We start from the raw sequence: 19,740 nt of genomic DNA, 5'->3' as shown, positions 1-19,740 counted from the left end.
TCGGAGATAAAGTGTTCTTGAAAGTGTCTCCGTGGAAGAAAGTATTGAGATTTGGACGTAAAGGAAAATTGAGTCCTCGGTTCATTGGACCATATGAAATCTTTAAGAGAGTAGGACCAGTGGCATATCAATTGGCTTTGCCACCTGAAATGGAGAAAATCCATAACGTCTTTCATGTCTCCATGCTGAGGAAATATCGATCCGATCCATCTCATATTGTGACTACTGAAGAGATCGAAGTTCAATCAGATTTGACTTATGAGGAAGAACCTGTTCAAATATTGGCTAATGAAGTCAAGCAATTAAGGAACAAGACTATTCCATTAGTCAAAGTGTTATGGAGAAATCACAAGGTGGAAGAAGCTACGTGGGAACGCGAAGAGGACATGAAGATTCAATATCCCCATCTCTTGAACAATGAAAATTCGAGGACGAATTTTCTTAAGGGGGAGAGATTTGTAACATCCCAAAATACGGGTTAGTGACTAAATTGTAAAATTTCAGAGTTTGGTGATTTAAGTAGGATATTTGTACAGTCCAATGATTTGTTCGGAAATATTTCTTGAAAGTTATTAGTAATTATCAAAGGAATTAAAGGGCAAAATGGTCATTTAGCATGAAAGATATTTTTTATCTCTTTATTAAGAGATAAACGTGAGTTGGGGAAAGAGTTTCTGAAAACTCTTTCTTCTTCCTTTCTTCTTCTCCAACGTGCAGGGCAAAGGTAAGGTTTTCTAAATTGTTGGTTATTTGTTAAATTAAAGATTAGGTTTTGATCATTAGATGATAACTAAGCTTAAGGAAAGCTTAAGTTGTCTTATAATCAAAAGATGAAGAAGTTATAAGAGATTAAAAAAAATGAGTTTTTATATGAAATCATGGAAAAGAGTTGATAAGTTGAATTTAAAGTTAAATTTGACTTGTCATCATCCTAATTAAGGAATATGAAGTGTTAGAATTGTATTTAGAACATATTGAAATTTGAGTATGATTCTTGAATTTCATATGAAGGATAGGATTTTGAAGTTATAGATGATTTTCATGGATATAAGTTGGTTTAAGTGATGGTAGTTGAATTTAATGACATGATAGGGGTTTAAAATAGAAGAATTAAGTGAAGAATTAATGATTTTCGGGGTTAAAATACCAATTCTGGTTAGAGGGAACCGATACCCTATGAAGGGAATCGATTCCCCCTCTTGGACGAAATTTTTCCAGAATGTCCAAGGGGTATCGATTCCCCTGGGGGGGGGGGAATCGATTCCCCCCTAAAGGAAAAATGAAATTAGGTTCAATAATCTGGCTTAAGTTGTTAACATCAAGTTTTAAGGTTTAGGCTTTTGATAGTTGTTTTGAAATGTTATATTTATGTAGATATTGAGCCTAAACAAGTTCTGGAATAATCAAAGGATTAGAATTGATTCAAATCAAACAAGGCTAAGGTGAGTGCAATTTTTTATTGTACTTATATTATTGAACGAACATTGGCTTGCGATGAGCCAGTGATGGAGTTACTACGGTAAGAAGTGACTCCTAAATTGTTATTTGATTTCATGATTTTTATATGTGCATGAATACATGAAATGTGTATAGATTATTATAAATGTTACATGATATACATGCATACATGATTATGCTATGAGACATGACCATGTGAAATGAGAAAAACTATGTGAATATATGAAATAACATATGAATATACAAAATGTGATACATGTGATATGATATGAAATACATGGTTACACATACATGTGGTATGTGACAGAAGAGAAAGAACAAGTGATGAGAAATGTATTCATCATAAATGCCCATAGTATATGATATGAGAGCTATATGTATAGTTGGCATGCCAAAAGTCGAGGGTTCTGTAGTCCTTCGGGACGTAGTCCTTCGGGACGTAGTCCTTCGGGACGTAGTGGTCCTACGGGACATATATAGCAGTCCTTCGGGACGAATACTGAACTAATGTTCGGTGCCCCATGAGGGAATTTATACGAGCTGTGGTGACAGCATTTGTGCACAACCTCAATGAACTCGCATACCTCTATTCTCAATGATATACATGGGCAATACAATTGAAAGATAAATTAAAGTGAAAGTGGCACAAGAAGGTAAGTGTTACATGTGCTTGACATGCTTATATATGTTATCATGTGATAGATACATGCATGTTGAAATGTCATGATCAAATGATAAGAATGCACATTCATGAATTTGTTGTTAAATGTTTATTTATTGCCTCACTAAGTCTATGACTTAGCGTGTAAGTGATTTACACGTAGGTACCAAGAAACGTGAAGAGCAAGAATAGAAGTAGCAAGGACAGTATTATTACTTGAAGATCATATCAGAAGTAATCAACAAGTATGTATTTTGGCGTGTATAGAGTGTTGGCATGTAATAAGTCGTTAATTATGAATACTCTGATCAAACTTGTATTTTGTGGTCTCTCTGATGTAAATTAAAGTATTTTGTTTTAAACAAAGTTTTAAATTACCCGGGGTATTTTCTTTAAGTGTCCAGATTTGAAAAGTCAATGTGACACCTCGGACTCGTATTCGGGTCGGGTACGGGTTGGGGTGTTACACCAAACACTTGTACAAACAAAGTCTCTCATTCGAGCATAAAAGTTGAAAGAAATAATAATAAATAATGTGATTCCAATGTTGTATTTAACGTAATATGTGGGAATGTTGAAGAAATCAAGTAACACAGGAACAACTAAACAAAATACAAGTGCAATGATCAATTATACAGATTACACCTCGCTTTTATGTTAGAACCACTCAATTTTTTCAATCTACTACTACTAGCAAAACATAGATTTAGGTAAAGCAACACAAAAGAAAGATCAGCCATAGCTTAGACGATAATCTGAAGCCTTCATGTTGAGTTGCCATCGTGGAGTCCCTATCTCACAAGCATTAACCCTGGCTGCGAAACGTAACGAGCAGAGGGATTCACCTGTTGAGGATGGCTTCGAAGATATATTTACGAACATCAGAGTCTTTGAGTCTCCTCCCAGACACGGCTGCGGTTAACCATGGGATTAAGAAAAATGTCAGATGAAGACCCTACTATATGATATATCATCAGGCCCGACCCAATACATGTGCCAGATGGGCCTTAGCCCAGGGCAACATGTTTGAGGGGCATCAGTTTTCTAGTGCTTATAGTGTGTATATATATATTTGGCCCAAAAATTAGCCCAAAAAATCACTTTTCTATTACATTTTTGTTTTAAAAAAATATTTATGTTTTGTATATTATATGATACAAGTATAGGGGCATAAAATTATTATCTCGCCCAGAGCATTAAAACTCATTGGACCGGCCCTGTATATCATGGACGTATGAACACCATGTTTTCCGTAGGCAACGAACTGCATGTGTACATAGATTCACCTAAAGAAGATAAGTAACCTTTGAGTTCCTAAACGATACGTGATCCTCCTTTTTTTCCGATGCAAATATAACATTGGCTAAAGATGATAGACTTTTATTAATTGCCTGAATAAAATTTGGCAAAAAAAGTTTAAAAAAACAAGTTGAAATGTCAAAGCATGGGCAGCTATTTTTCTATAATGGCAGCATATGTGGCTGCTTTGGGCGGTTGAAAATTGGTCCAAATTAGGCACTAAGTTAGGCACCGAATATACAATGTCAAAATTAGGTGCAACAATGGTTGAAAATTAAATGGGTAAATTACAACATTTAGTACCTAGACTTTAGGATATTTACAAGATTAATCCTCAAACTTCAACTATAAATACCCTATCCCATTTAGCATCAAAATCATCCTAAATCATTCTAGTTTTCTCCCAACACTAGAGAATTTCTTGAGAGTTGTTTTCTCCTTTTTTATCAATATCATTGTTTTGTCCTTAGTAGATCAAGAGATGTTGTAATTCCTATTTTCTCATAGTGAAATTCTTCTACCGTTGCCCGTGGTTTTTACCCTATATTATTTAGGGGTTTTCCACGTAAATTTTGTGTCTTTTTATCTTTATTTTTATTTTCTCAAATTATCACTTGCGATTTTGTTCTATCCGATAGCCGTCTTCAGCAACAATTGGTATCAGAGCCAGATTAGAGTGTGTAATATCTACTTATTGTCTTTGTGGTTGCCACCAAAAGGTTGATCCTCCAACATAAGAAAGTAAGAATGTATTACCCATTCTTTGAAGGTTCTAGAAAAATATTCACGATGGTGAAATAGTGTGAGCTATCCGTAATAGAAGCTATGGCAATGAAATTTGATATTAAAAAATTCAATGGGAGAAATTTCTCATTGTGAAAATTGAAGATGAATGTCATCATGAGGAAAGACGGTTGTCTAACAGCTATCAATGAAAGGTTGATAGATTTTACAGATGACAACAAATGGATCAAAATGGATGGGAATACTATGACAAACTTTCATCTAGCATTAGCATATGAAGTATTGTCAAGCATCGAGGAGAAGAATACAACTAAGGAGATATTGGATCATCTCACCAAATTGTACGAGGCCACATCGTTGCACAATAAAAATTTCCTTAAGAGGAAATTGTACACTCTCCGTATGCCAGAATCTACTTCAGTGACAGAACACTTAAACACGCTGAACACTTTATTTTCTCAGCTTACATCCTTAAGATGTACAATAGGAGAAGAAGAACGTGCTGAAATTCTACTTCAAAGTCTACTTGATTCGTATGATCAACTCATCATCAGCTTGACAAACAGTAATGTCACCAGTCTAGTCTTCAATGACGTTGCAGCTGTTGTTCTACAAGAAGGAAATCGGCGCAAGAATAAGGAAGACAGACAAGTAAATCTCCAACAAGCAGAAGCGTTGACAATGATGAGAGGGAGATTAACAGAACGTGGCCAAAGCAGCAGTCACAAACATGGTATATCAAAGTCGAGAAGCAAGAAGAATTTAAAGTGCTATAATTGTGGAAAGAATAGTCACTTAAAGAAGGATTGATGGAGTCTAAATAAAAACTCCAATCCACAAGGCAATACCGCGAACACTTCAGATGATGGAGATGGTCTATGTTGTGAAGCGTCAACCACCGTGGAAGACATAAAAAGATTTACAGATATATGACTCATTGATTTGGGAGTAACATATCACATGACATCAAGAAGAGAATGGTTTCATCATTATGAACTTGTCTCAGGAGGATCTGTGTATAGTTGCAATGATCATGCCTTAAAGATCATTGGCGTGGGGACCATCAAATTGACGATGTATGATGGAACAATTAAAGTTGTTCAAGATGTGTGGCACGTGAAAGGCCTGAAGAAAAATTTATTATCCTACGAATTGTTGGATAATAATGCAAGCAAGATTGAAACACGGAAATGAATCATGAAGGTGTTCCATGGAGCGCTTGTGGTGATGAAAGGCGAAAATATAGCAGCAAACTTGTACATGCTGAAGGGAGAGACTTTGCTAGAAGTAGAAGCCTATGTTGCCTCATGTAGTTCAGATTCTATAATGCTATGGCATCAGAAACTTGGACATATGTCAGAACAAGGAATGAAAGTCCTTGTGGAGCAAAAGCTACTTCCAGGCTTAACAAATGTATCACTTACTTTGTGTGAGTATTGTATAACAAGTAAGCAGCACCAGTTGAAATTCAACACGTCAAATTCTAGAGACAAAAGTATTCTAGAATTGGTTTATTCTGACATATGGCAAGCAGCAGTTACATCCCTAGGTGGAGCAAAATACTTTGTCTCATTTATTGATGACTACTCTAGTAGATGTTGGGTGTACCTATTAAGAAGAAGTCAGATGTGTTTTCAACTTTCCAAAACTTCAAAGCGCAGGTGGAACTTGATTCTGGAAATAAGATCAAGTGTTTCAGAACAAATAATAGAGAAGAATACACAAGTTAAGAATTTGATTAATTTTACAGGAAAGAAGGCATCAAAAGACAGTTCATAGTGGCGAACACTCCTCAACAAAATGGAGTGGCAGAGCAGATGAACATAACCTTGTTAGAAAGAACAAGAGCAATATTGAGGGATGCAGGCCTAGAAAAATCATTCTGAGCAGAAGCAGTTAATACCGCATGTTATTTGGTGAATCGAGCTCCATCAACTGCAATAAAGCTAAAGACACCAATGGAGATGTGGACTGGTAAACCAGCTGATTTTTCAAACCTCCATGTATTTGGAAGTATAGTGTACGTGATGTACAACTCCCAAGAAATTTCAAAGTTGGATCCAAAATCCAGGAAATGCAAATTCTTGTGGTATGCTGATGGTGTAAAGGGGTTTCACTTGTGGGATCTCACTGCCCGCAAAATGATCATCATCAGGGATGTTATCTTTGTAGAAGATAAACTACAAAGAAAAGAAGATAATGATAACATTGAAAAGTAAGAGACTACTCAGATACATATGGAAAAGGAGTTTGAACAAGGAGATTATTCTGAAGCAGAACCAACACATGATGAACAAGAACTAGAGAGTTTTGAAGCTGCTCCAACAACTCGTCAATCAGATCGTGTGAGAAGACGTCCTAATTGGCACTCATATTATGTTATAGAAGGTAATATTATTAATAGAGGACGGTGAGTCATCAACATACCAGGAGGCAATAAACAGCTCAGATGCTTCACTGTGGATGATGACAATGTAAGAAGAAATTGAAGCCCTTCATAAAAATAATACATGGGACCCTATGTCACTACCACAAGGAAGAAAGCCAATTGGTAACAAATGGGTCTTCAAAATCAAGCGAAATGATGACGATCAAGTTGAGAGGTATCATGCAAGACTGGTGGTCAAATGATATGCTAAAAAATAAGGTATTGATTTCAATGAAATCTTTTCTCATATGGTTCGACTAATAACAGTTCGAGTAGTTTTGACAATGTGTGCTACATTGAACTTACATCTAGAGCAGCTAGATGTTAAAACAGTTTTTCTTCATGGAAATCTTGAAGAATAGATTTACATGCTTTAGCCTGAAGGTTTTGAAGAAAAAGAAAAGAAGAACTTGGTATGTAGGTTGAACAAATCTCTGTACGGTTTAAAGTAGGCGCCGAGGTGTTGGTATAAGAGATTTGATTCCTTCATTATGTGTCTTGGATACAACAGACTTAATGCAGACCCTTGTGCTTATTTCAAGAGGTATGTTGATAATGATTTTGTTATATTGATGTTGTATGTGGATGACATGTTGGTTGCAGGACCCAACAAAGATCATATTGAAGAATTAAAGGCACATCTGGCTAGGAAATTTAAAATGAAGGACTTGGTATCAGCAAACAAGATTCTAGGGATGCAAATTTACCGAAACAAAAGTAATAGGAATATTTTACTTTCACAAAAGAATTACTTGAATAATATCTTGTCACGATTCAACATGAAAGATTATAAGCCAATTTCTACCTCTCTTCCTATTAACTTCAAATTATCCTCCAATACAAGTCCTAGTAGTGAAGAAGAGAGGATGGAGATGTCTCGAGTATCGTATGCATCAGTAGTGGGAAGTTTAATGTTCGTTATGATATGCACAAGACCAGACATTGCACAAGCAGTGGGAGTGGTTAGTCGGTACATGGCGAATCCAGGCAAAGAGCATTGAAATACAGTAAAGAGGATCCTGAGATACATTAAAGGGACCTCAAATGTTGCATTATTTTACGGAGGATCAAACTTACTAATCAATGGGTATATAGATTCTGACTATGCAGGAGATTTGGATAAAAGCAAATCTACTACATGATATGTGTTCAAAGTTACTGGTGGAGTTGTAAGCTGGGTTTCAAAATTACAGTCAGTTGTGGCTACATCCACAACATATGCAAAATATGTAGTAGTTACACAAACTAGTAAAGAAGCAATTTGGTTGAAGATGCTATTGGAGAAGCTTGGGCACAATCAAGAGTATGTCTTTCTGTTTTGTGACATTCAAAGCACCTTGCATCTAGCAAGGAATCCATCATTTCATTCAAGGACAAAACACATACGAGTTCAGTACCACTTTATTCGTGAAAAGGTAGAAGAAGGAACTGTAGATATACAGAAGATCCATATCAAAGACAACATAGCAAATTTCATGACGAAGACAACCAATGCTGATAAATTTACCTGGTGTCGATCCTCTTGTGGCCTGTGAGAGACGTAAGCAACATGATGGTATAAGGTAGAAAGAATGGTGTGAAGATATGATTGTTCCAATCAAATCTTCAAGTGCGAGATTGTTGAAATGTCAAAGCATGGGCGACTATTTTTCTATAATGACAGCATATGGGGCTGCTTTGGGCGGCTGAAAATTGGTCCAAATTAGGCACCAAGTTAGGCACCGAATATACAATGTCAAAATTAGGTGCAACAATGGTTGAAAATTAAATGGGCAAATTATAACATTTAGTCCCTAGTCTTTAGGATATTTACAAGATTAGTCCTTAAACTTCAACTATAAATACCCTATCCCATTTAGCTTCAAAACCATCCCAAATAATTCTAGATTTCTCCCAACACTAGAGAGTTTCTTGAGAGTTGTTTTCTTCTTATTTTATCAATATCATTGTTTTCTCTTTGGTAGATCGAGAGAGGTTGTAATTCCTATTTTCTCATAGTGAAATTCTTCTACCATTGCCCGTGGTTTTTACCCTATATTATTTAGGGGTTTTCCACATAAATTTTGTGTCTTTTTATCTGTTGGGATTTTCGGAAGCTCGAATCGACAACCAGAACGGTTTGCAAAGAGGGGTCAGAACGGTTTTGTGTTTAGGGAGTAAGGAGATTGAATGATAGAAAATTGCACAGTGATTTAGAGTGGTTCGACTTTCTCAAACAAAGTCTACGTCCACTACCTTAGCTCCTCGCCAAGGATTTTCCAACAAATTCACTAATTTGTTCTTTCTTTTGAGGATAAAGAGTAACCTTACAAACTCCCTAGTTTTTCCAGGCTAAACTAGAACCTTTCCCTAGCTTTTACACGGGCTAAGCTAGAACCTTTCCCCTTTACAAAAGGATAAAAGATGTAAACAATAAAACCTCTCTAAGGTAGGTGTTTACAAGAATTAATCTCACAAGAACAAAATATTTACAAGAGAAAGATGAAATAAGAATGAAAAACTCTTATCTTGTGTTTGATTACTTGGATAGTTGTTCTCATACTTCTTCAAGTGTCTTTAGCTTGTATTTATAGCTTGGAATGAGTTTGAAGTCGTATATAGCTGTTGGGGATGTTTTGGAGCCGTTGGGGAATGATTTTTATACTCAAAAAGGTTGCCCAGAATAGAGGGAATCGGTACCCCTTCATAGGGAATCGATACCCCTTCATAATATTCAAATATTATGACCGTTGGGCTGTTGAACAGGGGGGAATCGGTACCCCCTGTGGGGGAATCGGTACCCCCTGGACATTCTGTTTTTCTCGGAGGCAAAAACCTACAGGAGGGTATCTGTACCCCCTGGGGGGGTATCTGTACCCGGGGTATCTGTACCCCCTGGGGGGAATCTATACCCCCTGGGCAATCTTGAAACCCCTTAAAATATTTTTGGCTCAAATCCGAATTTTAATTGATTTTGAATTATTTTTGAAACCTTTTAAAAACTTTGAATAAATTCAATTAAGTCCAAAAACATTTTGTAAATTCAATTCAAGTCCAAAAACCATTTTGCCTTAAATTGTTATATCGAAACATAGTTCAACAATCTCCCCCTTTTTGATATAACAAAACATTTGAAAAATTGTTTTTGGCAAAAACTCCCCCTTAATAAAATGTTTAATGAAAAAGATACTAGTTGTTGGAAAACATATGAAAATGTTAAGCTCCCCCTTTTTCATTAAGAAATTGAATTTTTCAAACTAAACTTCTCCCCCTTTTTGTTATATCAAAAATAATTCGATCTTTGAAGTTTAAAATAACTTTGGAGAGTAAGTAGTAAATTTTATATTTAAAAATAATTTGAAAAATCAAAGCTCCCCCTCAATAAATGTATTCCAAACAAAATTAAGCTTTTAAGATCTTGACACTTAAACAAAATATTGAATTTCTAAAAAGAATAACAAACATGTTTGTAGCACATGAAATTCAATATATCCAAGTCTAAAATACTTTATGCAATACCAATTTTTGAAATTTGATATTAATACCAATTGTTAAAATTAAGTGCATTTGCATAAAGTTTTCCAAAAATGTCATGCATTTTGAATAATTTGATATAAATTGTTAGAGAGATATCATTTTCATTTAAACCACATGCATAAACATTCAAATTTAGGTCAAAAATTTAAATTTATAAAATCAAAGTATTTTAAAATTTGATATCAATTGTGAGAGAGATATCATTAGCATTTAAAATCAATTTTGACCAAAATTCATTATGATGAACTAAAAATTCTGAAAAATTATTAAAACGTTAAGATGTTCATCATAACTTCCTTTTAACATACATGAGATTAAGACAATGATGCATAATTATTTAAAACCAAAACTCATGTATGCTTAAAATCAAATGAGCAACCAAATAACTAAAATTAAAAGCATTAAGCTTAGAGGTTACACATTCCTTTTTCATGTGTGGCTAGAGCATCTTGAATATCATCATCTTCATCACCATTGCTCCCACACACCTACAAGAGACATTTATTTCGATTTTGGTATCCAAATTGCTTTGGATCCTTGAATGTTAGTTTCAATGCCCCTTGTTCCTTTTGGAACCCATACTTGTCTAATTTTAAAATGTTTTCCTTTCTTCAAAGGAAAAGTATGTTCCAAATGACCATGAAAATGGCAATGTGAGCATTTTGTCATTTTTACACATAATAGGTTATTTTTAGAAATTAATTCTTTTTCTTTTGTTAAGCCTTCAAGCTTAACTTCTAACTCAAAATTTTTCTTTTCTAAATCATTTATTTTAATTTTTGAAAGCTCTAAATCATTTTTCAAAATTTCATTTTGATTTTCAAAATCAACTTTTGCTTTCAACATCAAATTATCTTTAATTTTGAGCTTTGAAATTAATTTCGTATATTTGGAATTCATGGTCTCAAATCCCAAATACAACCTATTATAAGCATCTTGTAACTCATCAAAAGTAAATGAATTAAATTCATTTGAGTTAGAAGATACCTCAACTTCTTCATGAGTGGCCATGAGGCATAGGTTGACTACTTCATCTTCATCATTGGAATCATCTTCATCACTCCAAGATTCAACAAATGCCTTCTTCCCCTTTTTCTTTAAAAGAGGACATTCATACTTGACATGCCACTTTCTTTGACAATTGAAACACACCGGGGGACTCTTCTTCTTGGTTGATTCATGTTTCACTTCCTTGGAAATCATGAATCTCTTGAGTTCCTTCAAGATCTTGACCATCTCTTCTTCTTGTTCATCATCTTCTTCATCCACCTCATCACTTGATTCTTGATAGCTTTCATTGGTGGATTTGAAGGTAATGCCTACCTTTTTATTCTCTTCCCTTTCTTCATCTTCCTTCACCATCATCTCATGAGTGAGAAGGGAACCAATTAGCTCTTCGAGAGTGAGAGACTTTAGGTTTTTAGCTTCGATAATGGCCGTCTTCTTCGATTGCCACTCCTTTGGAAGAGAGTAAATCACCTTCCTCACAAGCTTCTCATTAGGGACTACTTCTCCATATCCCTTGAGACCGTTGACAATCACGGAAAATCTATTCGTCATAGCTTTGATGTCTTCATTGGGTTTCATCTTGAAGTTCTCGTAGCTATGGTTGAGAAGACTTTTCTTTGATTCCCTCACTTCGTCGGTTCCTTCATGAGTGACTTGGAGCTTATCCCAAATCTTTTTGGCACTAGAACAAGATGAGACTCTTCCATATTCATTTGGACCTAAAGCACAAAATAGAATATGTATAGCCTTAGAATTACGCTGAAAATTTTTATGCTCTTCTCTATTCCAATCGTTGTACTTGCCGGGTGGAGAGGAGTTACCGTCCATGATTGAGTACCAAGCTCCTAGATTGTATGATTGAATGAAGTACATCATCTTATTCTTCCAATGTGCATAATTTGCTCCATTGAAGAAGGGTGGCTTGTTGACCGGTTGTGAATCCATAATAGGATATTCTTCAAGATAATAAGCACCGGAGGAAAATGTCATTTCTTTGTCGGTTGCGTCGGGAATTGGTAGAGCTTCTTCTAGGATCGTCTCAAGGTGGTTAAACCTTCTTAACGAGTTAGGCTCTGATGCCAATTGATTTATTAATTATAAGCTTAAGCTGCTAATATCACAATCAAAAGAGAGGTTAGCCATTAGTTTCATAAATCAATATTCATAAATAATGTGATATGGAAAAATTGGTCATATTCCTAATGATGATGAAAAAATGAATAAAACATATAAGTTCACACTATTCATAAATCCAAAATCCAACAATCCACAAAATCAAACAATCCAAAATATAAAAAATGTTGAAACAATATTCTTTTAGTTCAAAGTCTTAAAACTAAACACATAATCAAACATCCGGATCGGTAGGAGGAAAACGGGCTCGCATAGCGGCCATCTCGTGTGTGAGTTCATTGATACGAGCGTTGGTTGATTCATTGTTTGCACGCATCTCCCGAAGAATCTCTAATTGTTGAGCTCCCATTGTGGATAAATGAGACTCTATAGAGGTAAAACGCGAGTCCATGGTCGCATATCGAAAATCAAATGTCTCCATAAAGGATTGAAAATATGGAGGCATTTGAGTCGACTGTTGTGCGTGCTCCTCGGGTTGTTCAGGCTCATCTTCAGCTTCATCGATATCCCTCATTAATTGTTCAAACTCGGGATCTTCGTCAGGTTCGGGTGGAGCTTGTGAAGAACTAGCTCCCGGAGTAGAAGATCGAACCCATGCACCGGTTTCCTTATTTTTGACCCATCCCACTCTTGTTAAAGAAAGAAGATTGATTTGTTTCTTAAGAGGAAATGAGGCATCTAGACCAACTCGGAGTTCGGCTTTAGAAAAGAGATTACTAAGGATACAACCGTAAACTAGTGAAGAACAGAGTTTCTTATTTGGCACTAAGTTAACGGTTTCAACGATCTCAGCAAAGATAATCTCGGAAAGGTTTATTTTTATATTGTTTTCAAAACAATGCAACCACCAAAGGTCTAAAGCTCTAAGAGTAGAATAACGACCCCCGGATGGTCGAAACCACCAAGTGATCATAAGATGAAGAAAACGCTCATGGAGATCTAAAACACTTGCACTATCATTCCGTTTATATCGTGAGCCTAAAACTTGTTTTTCGTTTGATAAACCTTCATTGTCCAAGCCTAAGGCATTGGACTTAATTGAATTTATTCAAAGTTTTTAAAAGGTTTCAAAAATAATTCAAAATCAATTAAAATTCGGATTTGAGCCAAAAATATTTTAAGGGGTTTCAAGATTGCCCAGGGGGTATAGATTCCCCCCAGGGGGTACAGATACCCCGGCTACAGATACCCCCCCAGGGGGTACAGATACCCTCCTGTAGGTTTTTGCCTCCGAGAAAAACAGAATGTCCAGGGGGTACCGACTCCCCCACAAGGGGTACTGATTCCCCCCCTGTTCAACATTATCTTTATTTTTATTTTCTCAAATTATCAGTTACGATTTTGTTCTATCTGATAATCGTCTCCCGCAACATCTTTCCCAGGGCATTAAAACTCATTGGATTGGCCCTGTATATCATGGACGTATGAACACCATGTTTTCCGCAGGCAACGAATTGCATGTGTACATAGATTCACCTGAAGAAGATAATTAAGCTTTGAGTTCCTAAACGGTACGTGATCCTCCTTTTTTGCCAATGCAAATATAACATCGGCTAAAGATGATAGATTTTTATTAATTGCCTGAATAAAATTCGGGAAAAAAAGTTTAAAAAAACAAGAAGGTAATGATCTAGGAGAGAAATAATAATAAGCATTGTTAAAATACTTGAGTCTCTTTTAACCGGTCTCCTGTTGAGCCACTCTTGGAAAGACGCTCACTTCCAGCGAGATCGATTAGATTCAAGACACCTTGTACTTGTTTCTCAGTGGTGCACAATAGGGACATGGTTAAAACTACAATACCTCCCTCGGCTGGTGGAACAAATGATTGAGAGCAAAGCAGCTTTATATTTGCAAGGATTATAACAAAATCTCAACTCGTACCTCATTAACACCAGTTATTCGTATGGTGAAAACAAAATGACTTCTTGATGATTGTTCGTTCATGTGAGTTTTCCCAACAGATCTGAAAGAGACAAGAACAAACTTCATCAATCCATGATTATCACCCCAAAAAAGGTTACATCATTCGTTTATTTTTCAAAAATGTAACAGAGAGACAGTTATGAGTGCATGGTTCTCATGTGTTTATGCATACTCTAAAGTATATACCTGCTATGAGCAGCTCGGTCTAAAAGATACGCAACCTCTCTGCTACTTTGAACATCCACAATGGTAAGATCTGAAACTTGTGTGTTTCCATTTGCATCATGTTTAATTGTATATTTCTTTCCAGCAGGACCGTTTTCGATTCGTGATGAATCCCAGATTGGTGATAACAAATCACGAACGGTTTCATTGTAGATTTCTGACATCGAGACCTGCATTTCGTATCTCCAGCCTTGAGGCTGAAGAGCTTGCTTAGTTTGAAATATTTGTTCTAGCGAATGTTGTATTAATCCCTTCTCATTTGGTTGACCCGGTTTTCCCATCATGGTATAGGTTTTACCCGAAACTGTTTGCCCATAGGCAAAAATGCAAAACCTGTCGAAAGATTAAGCAGATGCACAATTAAGCATTTACGATACTACCGCTACCATTATCACAGTATTTGTATCTAGGAGAGTCCTACAATATTTCCACAGGTAAAATAACCTTATAACCATCAAGAGCACTTTGGACGAGTTGCGATATTTCTACGAAAACTTCCTCTTGCAACGTATCAGGCATAAATACTTTGTCAAAAGTGAAAGAATGCTTCTGCCCTGATAATAGCAGACAAACATCAAATGAGCTCTTAATGATCGAAACAAAACCAAGCTAATGAAATCAAATGGCATTCTCTAATATAGTTTTATAATTTAAATATATTTGTTCATTACCATTTTGTGTCACGTCAATGCCGCGTCCCAGATATTCCATTGACGTGGGATAAGAGAAAACTTTCCCCTGATTACTCGAACCGTCATCAGGTAAATGAGGTCGCACTCTACAAAATACACGGATGTTCCCTTTCAATTCCTACAACCGAAAAAGTAGTCGTTAGGCAACATATTTGTGGTATGTTAAAACAAGTTATAGTTTAGAACATTACCAATATTGTATTATGCAACTTCTTACGCAGCTTCTTCCCTTCTATAAGCTTATATTCTGCATCTTCCAAGCGGTTTTGCAACTCCTTTATGAGTTTCTTTTGTGCTTCGAATTCATTTCTTGTCTCGAACGCAGAAATATCAGACACCTAAAATTGGGAAAGAACCGAGATTATGATAGGAACTAAACAGACTAAAATGTTATGAAGAGTTTTCTCAAAAGTAAATTAAATTGCCTGTAATTTCCTCTCTGCAACCGCTAGTTGGTCGTGCAAAATTTGTATTTGATTACCTTGAGACAAGCATTTTTCCTGTAAAAGATACACATGTATCAGAATATATTCATAGTCAGAAAGTAAAGTAAAAGAAAAAGAAACGTAACCTGTAATTCGCTTGAGTTGGTAGCCAACTCTTTGTATCTCGATACTTCAGTTGTTAGACTCTGCACTTGCTGTTGATAGTGCTCGCGGTCTTCTTTGGTCTGGTGTAGCTCCATTCTAAGACATGCAACTTCATTCAGCAAAGAATCTTTCTGCTTCATAACATCATCTTGGGAAGCCTAACCCAAAGAAAGTAGAGAAGGCAGCAGTAATCTTCGTTACGTCAATATTCAAGCCTCTTTTAAGCCATATAAACTCCGACAACTAACAATCGAGCAGTGTGCTAAAAATGTCATAAAAAGGCTAGATCACTAGGCATGATAAAAATACGTAACAAAAAAGATGTGATTCACATGCACGGAAACTCACTATAGATGAAAGGCAATGATTTATGTTGACCCCTTAAGGTGTGAAGATTCTCCACTATGGCTGATCTCTCTTTCTCTCCACGCTTAATGGTTTCGTGAGCTGTGTCAAGGTCCGACTGGAGTTTACTGTTGTATAATTGCCAGACTCGAGTTGTACTCTTGTAGTAGCTTGAACATATCATTAATCGATGCTATCTGCATCGTTCAAGAATCCAATGAGTTAACAAAGTAAAAGGCCTTAATGCAAATGCAGCAACAAGGAAAACCAAGGTGCTTTGTATATTTACCCTTTGATTAGCACCATCAAGCTCGCCTTGAACTTTCTTGATCTCTTCCGACAGAGAAGCTTGCGACCTTTCGATACTAGTTCGAGCTTCTTTTTCTTTTGTAAGTGAATCCACTGCAGCCTAATTGTCATATTCAAAAGAACTAATCACTTTTCATTTTCAAACACGCGAAAATAAATATATACAAAAATCCTTAAGGCCAAAAACCATTCTTACCTTAATTTCTCTTGTTCAAAGCATATTCTCCCTCGAGTTCTTGGAACCATTTGATGCAAAGCCTAAGCCTCTTTACATACTCCATGTAACCCCTAGACCCGGTCTGTAAGTTAGACTCAAACCTAAGTGGTCACATATCTCATTCAGAGGTATTTGTTTTTAAACAACTTATAATACATTAGATATAATACAAAATAAAATATTAATGACACAAATATATTCAAAACGATAGCAAATACATGTCACCAGATACAATGGAAAGCATGTAAAGATATATGTTCGTACAAAATAAGTAGTTGATCTCCCTTGATGCCAAATCTGCTAGCTTACGGTCTGTTGTTATCTGAAAAAGGGTAAAAATTATAGAATGAGCTAAAAAGCCTAGTGTGCTTCAAATAGTGTATAAAAATATTTTAATAAAATATTTCAGTAAAATCATTTCATCAAACATGTTTGTTTTATTTAAAATATGAACACTATCCCCATCCGTCACGAACAAAATGTGTAGGTTCCCCATAACCAAAGCCGATGAGCCTGCAAGTATTCTTCCTCCAACAATTTTTTCCCCCAGTGTCAGTAATAAACAAGTATGTATTCAAGTAAAATTGGTGAATAATTCATGTTTTAAAAAAACTATATACCGAAATACAGAAATCAGATATCAGGAAATCAATATTCAGGAATCATGTATCATGTATCATGTCATAACAATATTATGAATTATCACCAATCTAAAACAATTCAAACAATATTTTTAAAACAGTAAAATAATACTGTCATGAAACACACCTGTAACAGTCTGAGAAATCAAATAGGGAAGCTTATTACTGGTTTTGTCGATCACGCTTTGCTGCAGCGTTAGATCATACGAATTGGAAAAATCCATATTGGAAACCTAATATAAATAATCTAAATATTATTTTAATAATATACGGAAACCTACGAGTAATTCTCGTAGTACGCGGTTCAGGCTGATCTAACGAACGGACAACACCGGACCTAATTGATCCTTGTTCAGGTGAAACACGAGTACCTTCATAAAATATTTTTATTAAATCAATTCCTTAACCAAATCTCAATTAAATAATCAAAATATTAAAATATTAAGCCTTTTGGGTTTACAAGCTCGATTCGGGAATTTTGGGTCAGAATTTGGTAAAACGGACTCCGGAATCAGATTCAGGACGTCGAAAAACATAAAGTATGACTTTCCGAAAATTTGAATTCTTGGTCAAAATCAAAGTCAACGGGTTTAACTGACGATTCGGAGACTTTCGGGTTTGAATTTTGTGAAACCGACCCCAAAAACGGATTCGGGACGTTAAAAATATTAGGATAGGTATTCTCAGAAAAGATTATAGGTTGTTTAATGGCCGGTCAAAGTTCTAGTCAAAGGAACTCAACAAACTGTCAACCATTTTATAGAAATGACACCCTTTTTTTTAATAATTACTAAAATAACACATTTTTCGAATTAAATTCCCAAAATAGCACTTTTTCGAATTAAATTCCCAATATAGCACTTTTGAATTAAATTCCCAAAATAGCACCCATTTCAAATTAATTCCCAAAATAGCACCCATTTTAAATTAATTCCCAAAATGTCATCCGGTCAACGGTCAACGGTCAACGGGTCGGGTCAACGGGTCGAGTAGGTCAACGGGTCGAGTCGGAACCGGTTAAACCGATCATTTCAACCTTCCCCACGCGCGTGGGGGCGCGTGAGGTGTCTTCTGGCTGCGTAAAATTCACGGAATAATTTTTAAAAATTATTTTGAGCGATTTCGAGATAATTACAAAGATCGGTTCAAATTTTTGAACGGCGGAGAGCTCGATTTCATCAAATCGGAAACTTTGATCACTTCACCTCCCCACGCGCCGCCGTCGACGGAGACCGAGGATAGCACCGACAGACTCGGAACGACACAAGGAACACGATGGTGCGGGAGGTGTCGTAAACGGAGCAACGATTGGCGATGAATTTAAGATTTTCTCGACGATTGAGCTAAAAAACGTCGAGACTTTGACTGGAAATTCCCGGCGTTTGGCTTCAATTAATATAAGGGAATTGTTCCTCACTCGATAACGAACACGATGGTGTTTTCAAAATGACGATCGAAAGTCGGACGACATCGGAATCGAGGTTGGAAGTTGGGCGTATGGGAGGGGATTTTATGAATTGGTTTCTGTGTTTTCACGCAGAAACCAATTCATTTCCTTTAAAGAGAAAGCCTGTCAACACTTTTTGGGTTAATTCAGGGCTTGATCCCTGAATTTTCTTCAACTCTAAAACAAGCTACAAATTTTAAAAACTTTCAATTTAGTCCTCAAATTTTCACCAATTTACACAATTAAATTAAAAAAATTCCAATTTTTCGGGTTGTTACAATTCTCCCCCTCTACAAGAAATTTCATCCTCGAAATTTACCTTATGAAAATAGATGAGGAAATTGAACCTCCATTGATTCCAACGTCTCTCATATAGCTTCTGAGGGGCTACGATTACTCCATTGAACTTTGACCATTGGAATACGCCTATTCCGAAGAACTCGTTCATCCCTCTCTAAAACCTGAACAGGCTCCTCCTCATATGACAAATCAGGTCTCAGCTCTATCTTGTCAACCTGAATGATGTGATCCTGGTCTGGACGATATCGCCTCAACATAGACACATGAAAAACATCATGAATACGACTGAGCTGGGGAGGCAACTCAAGCTGATAAGCAACAGGTCCAACTTTCTTCAAAATACGATACGGCCCAATAAATCGCGGACTCAGTTTACCCTTACGTCCAAATCTCAATACCTTCTTCCATGGATATACCTTGAGAAAAACCTGATCTCCAACCTCAAACTCAATATCCTTACGTCGGTTATCTGTGTATGATTTCTGCCTATCAAATGCCTCTTTTAAGCGATCACGGATCAATCTGACAGTATCTTCAGTCTCTCGAATCAAGTCTGGACCCAAAGTTTTTCTATCATGCAACTATGTCCAACATATAGGAGTACGACATCTACGTCCATACAGAGCATCGTACGGTGCCATGCGAATACTTGCCTGGTAACTATTATTGTAAGCAAACTCAGCTAATGGCAAGAAATCTTCCCAACTACTACGAAAATCAATCACATAACCCCGTAACATATCCTCCAACACCTGAATTACTCGCTCTGACTGTCCATCAGTCTGAGGATGAAAAGATGT

General features: G+C 36.2%; 1 protein-coding gene and 1 long non-coding RNA gene across 2 annotated transcripts; both read right to left on the bottom strand.

Moving 5' to 3' along the window:
* Positions 1-2,626: 2,626 nt before the first annotated feature.
* LOC120179471 (kinesin-like protein KIN-14M) lies at positions 2,627-14,918 on the bottom strand. Its single transcript, XM_039185056.1, has 6 exons — positions 14,821-14,918; positions 14,361-14,732; positions 14,133-14,214; positions 13,915-14,019; positions 13,725-13,829; positions 2,627-3,031 (listed from the first exon to the last, which is right to left on the bottom strand). Exons 1-6 carry the CDS (start codon positions 14,916-14,918, stop codon positions 2,852-2,854), a joined length of 942 nt encoding a protein of 313 aa, XP_039040987.1. The 3' UTR covers positions 2,627-2,851.
* Positions 14,919-15,515: 597 nt separating this feature from the next.
* On the bottom strand, positions 15,516-16,432 carry LOC120179440. The gene is made up of 4 exons (XR_005521616.1): positions 16,316-16,432; positions 16,030-16,223; positions 15,663-15,839; positions 15,516-15,591 (listed from the first exon to the last, which is right to left on the bottom strand). It is a non-coding gene; the product is annotated as an uncharacterized LOC120179440 (long non-coding RNA).
* Positions 16,433-19,740: the final 3,308 nt, after the last annotated feature.

The sequence above is a fragment of the Hibiscus syriacus genome, unplaced genomic scaffold, assembly GCF_006381635.1.
Source record: "Hibiscus syriacus cultivar Baekdansim isolate YM2019G1 unplaced genomic scaffold, ASM638163v2 tig00112416_pilon, whole genome shotgun sequence".
NCBI classification, from domain to species: Eukaryota; Viridiplantae; Streptophyta; class Magnoliopsida; order Malvales; family Malvaceae; genus Hibiscus; species Hibiscus syriacus.
This window is presented reverse-complemented; position numbering and strand designations above follow the sequence as displayed.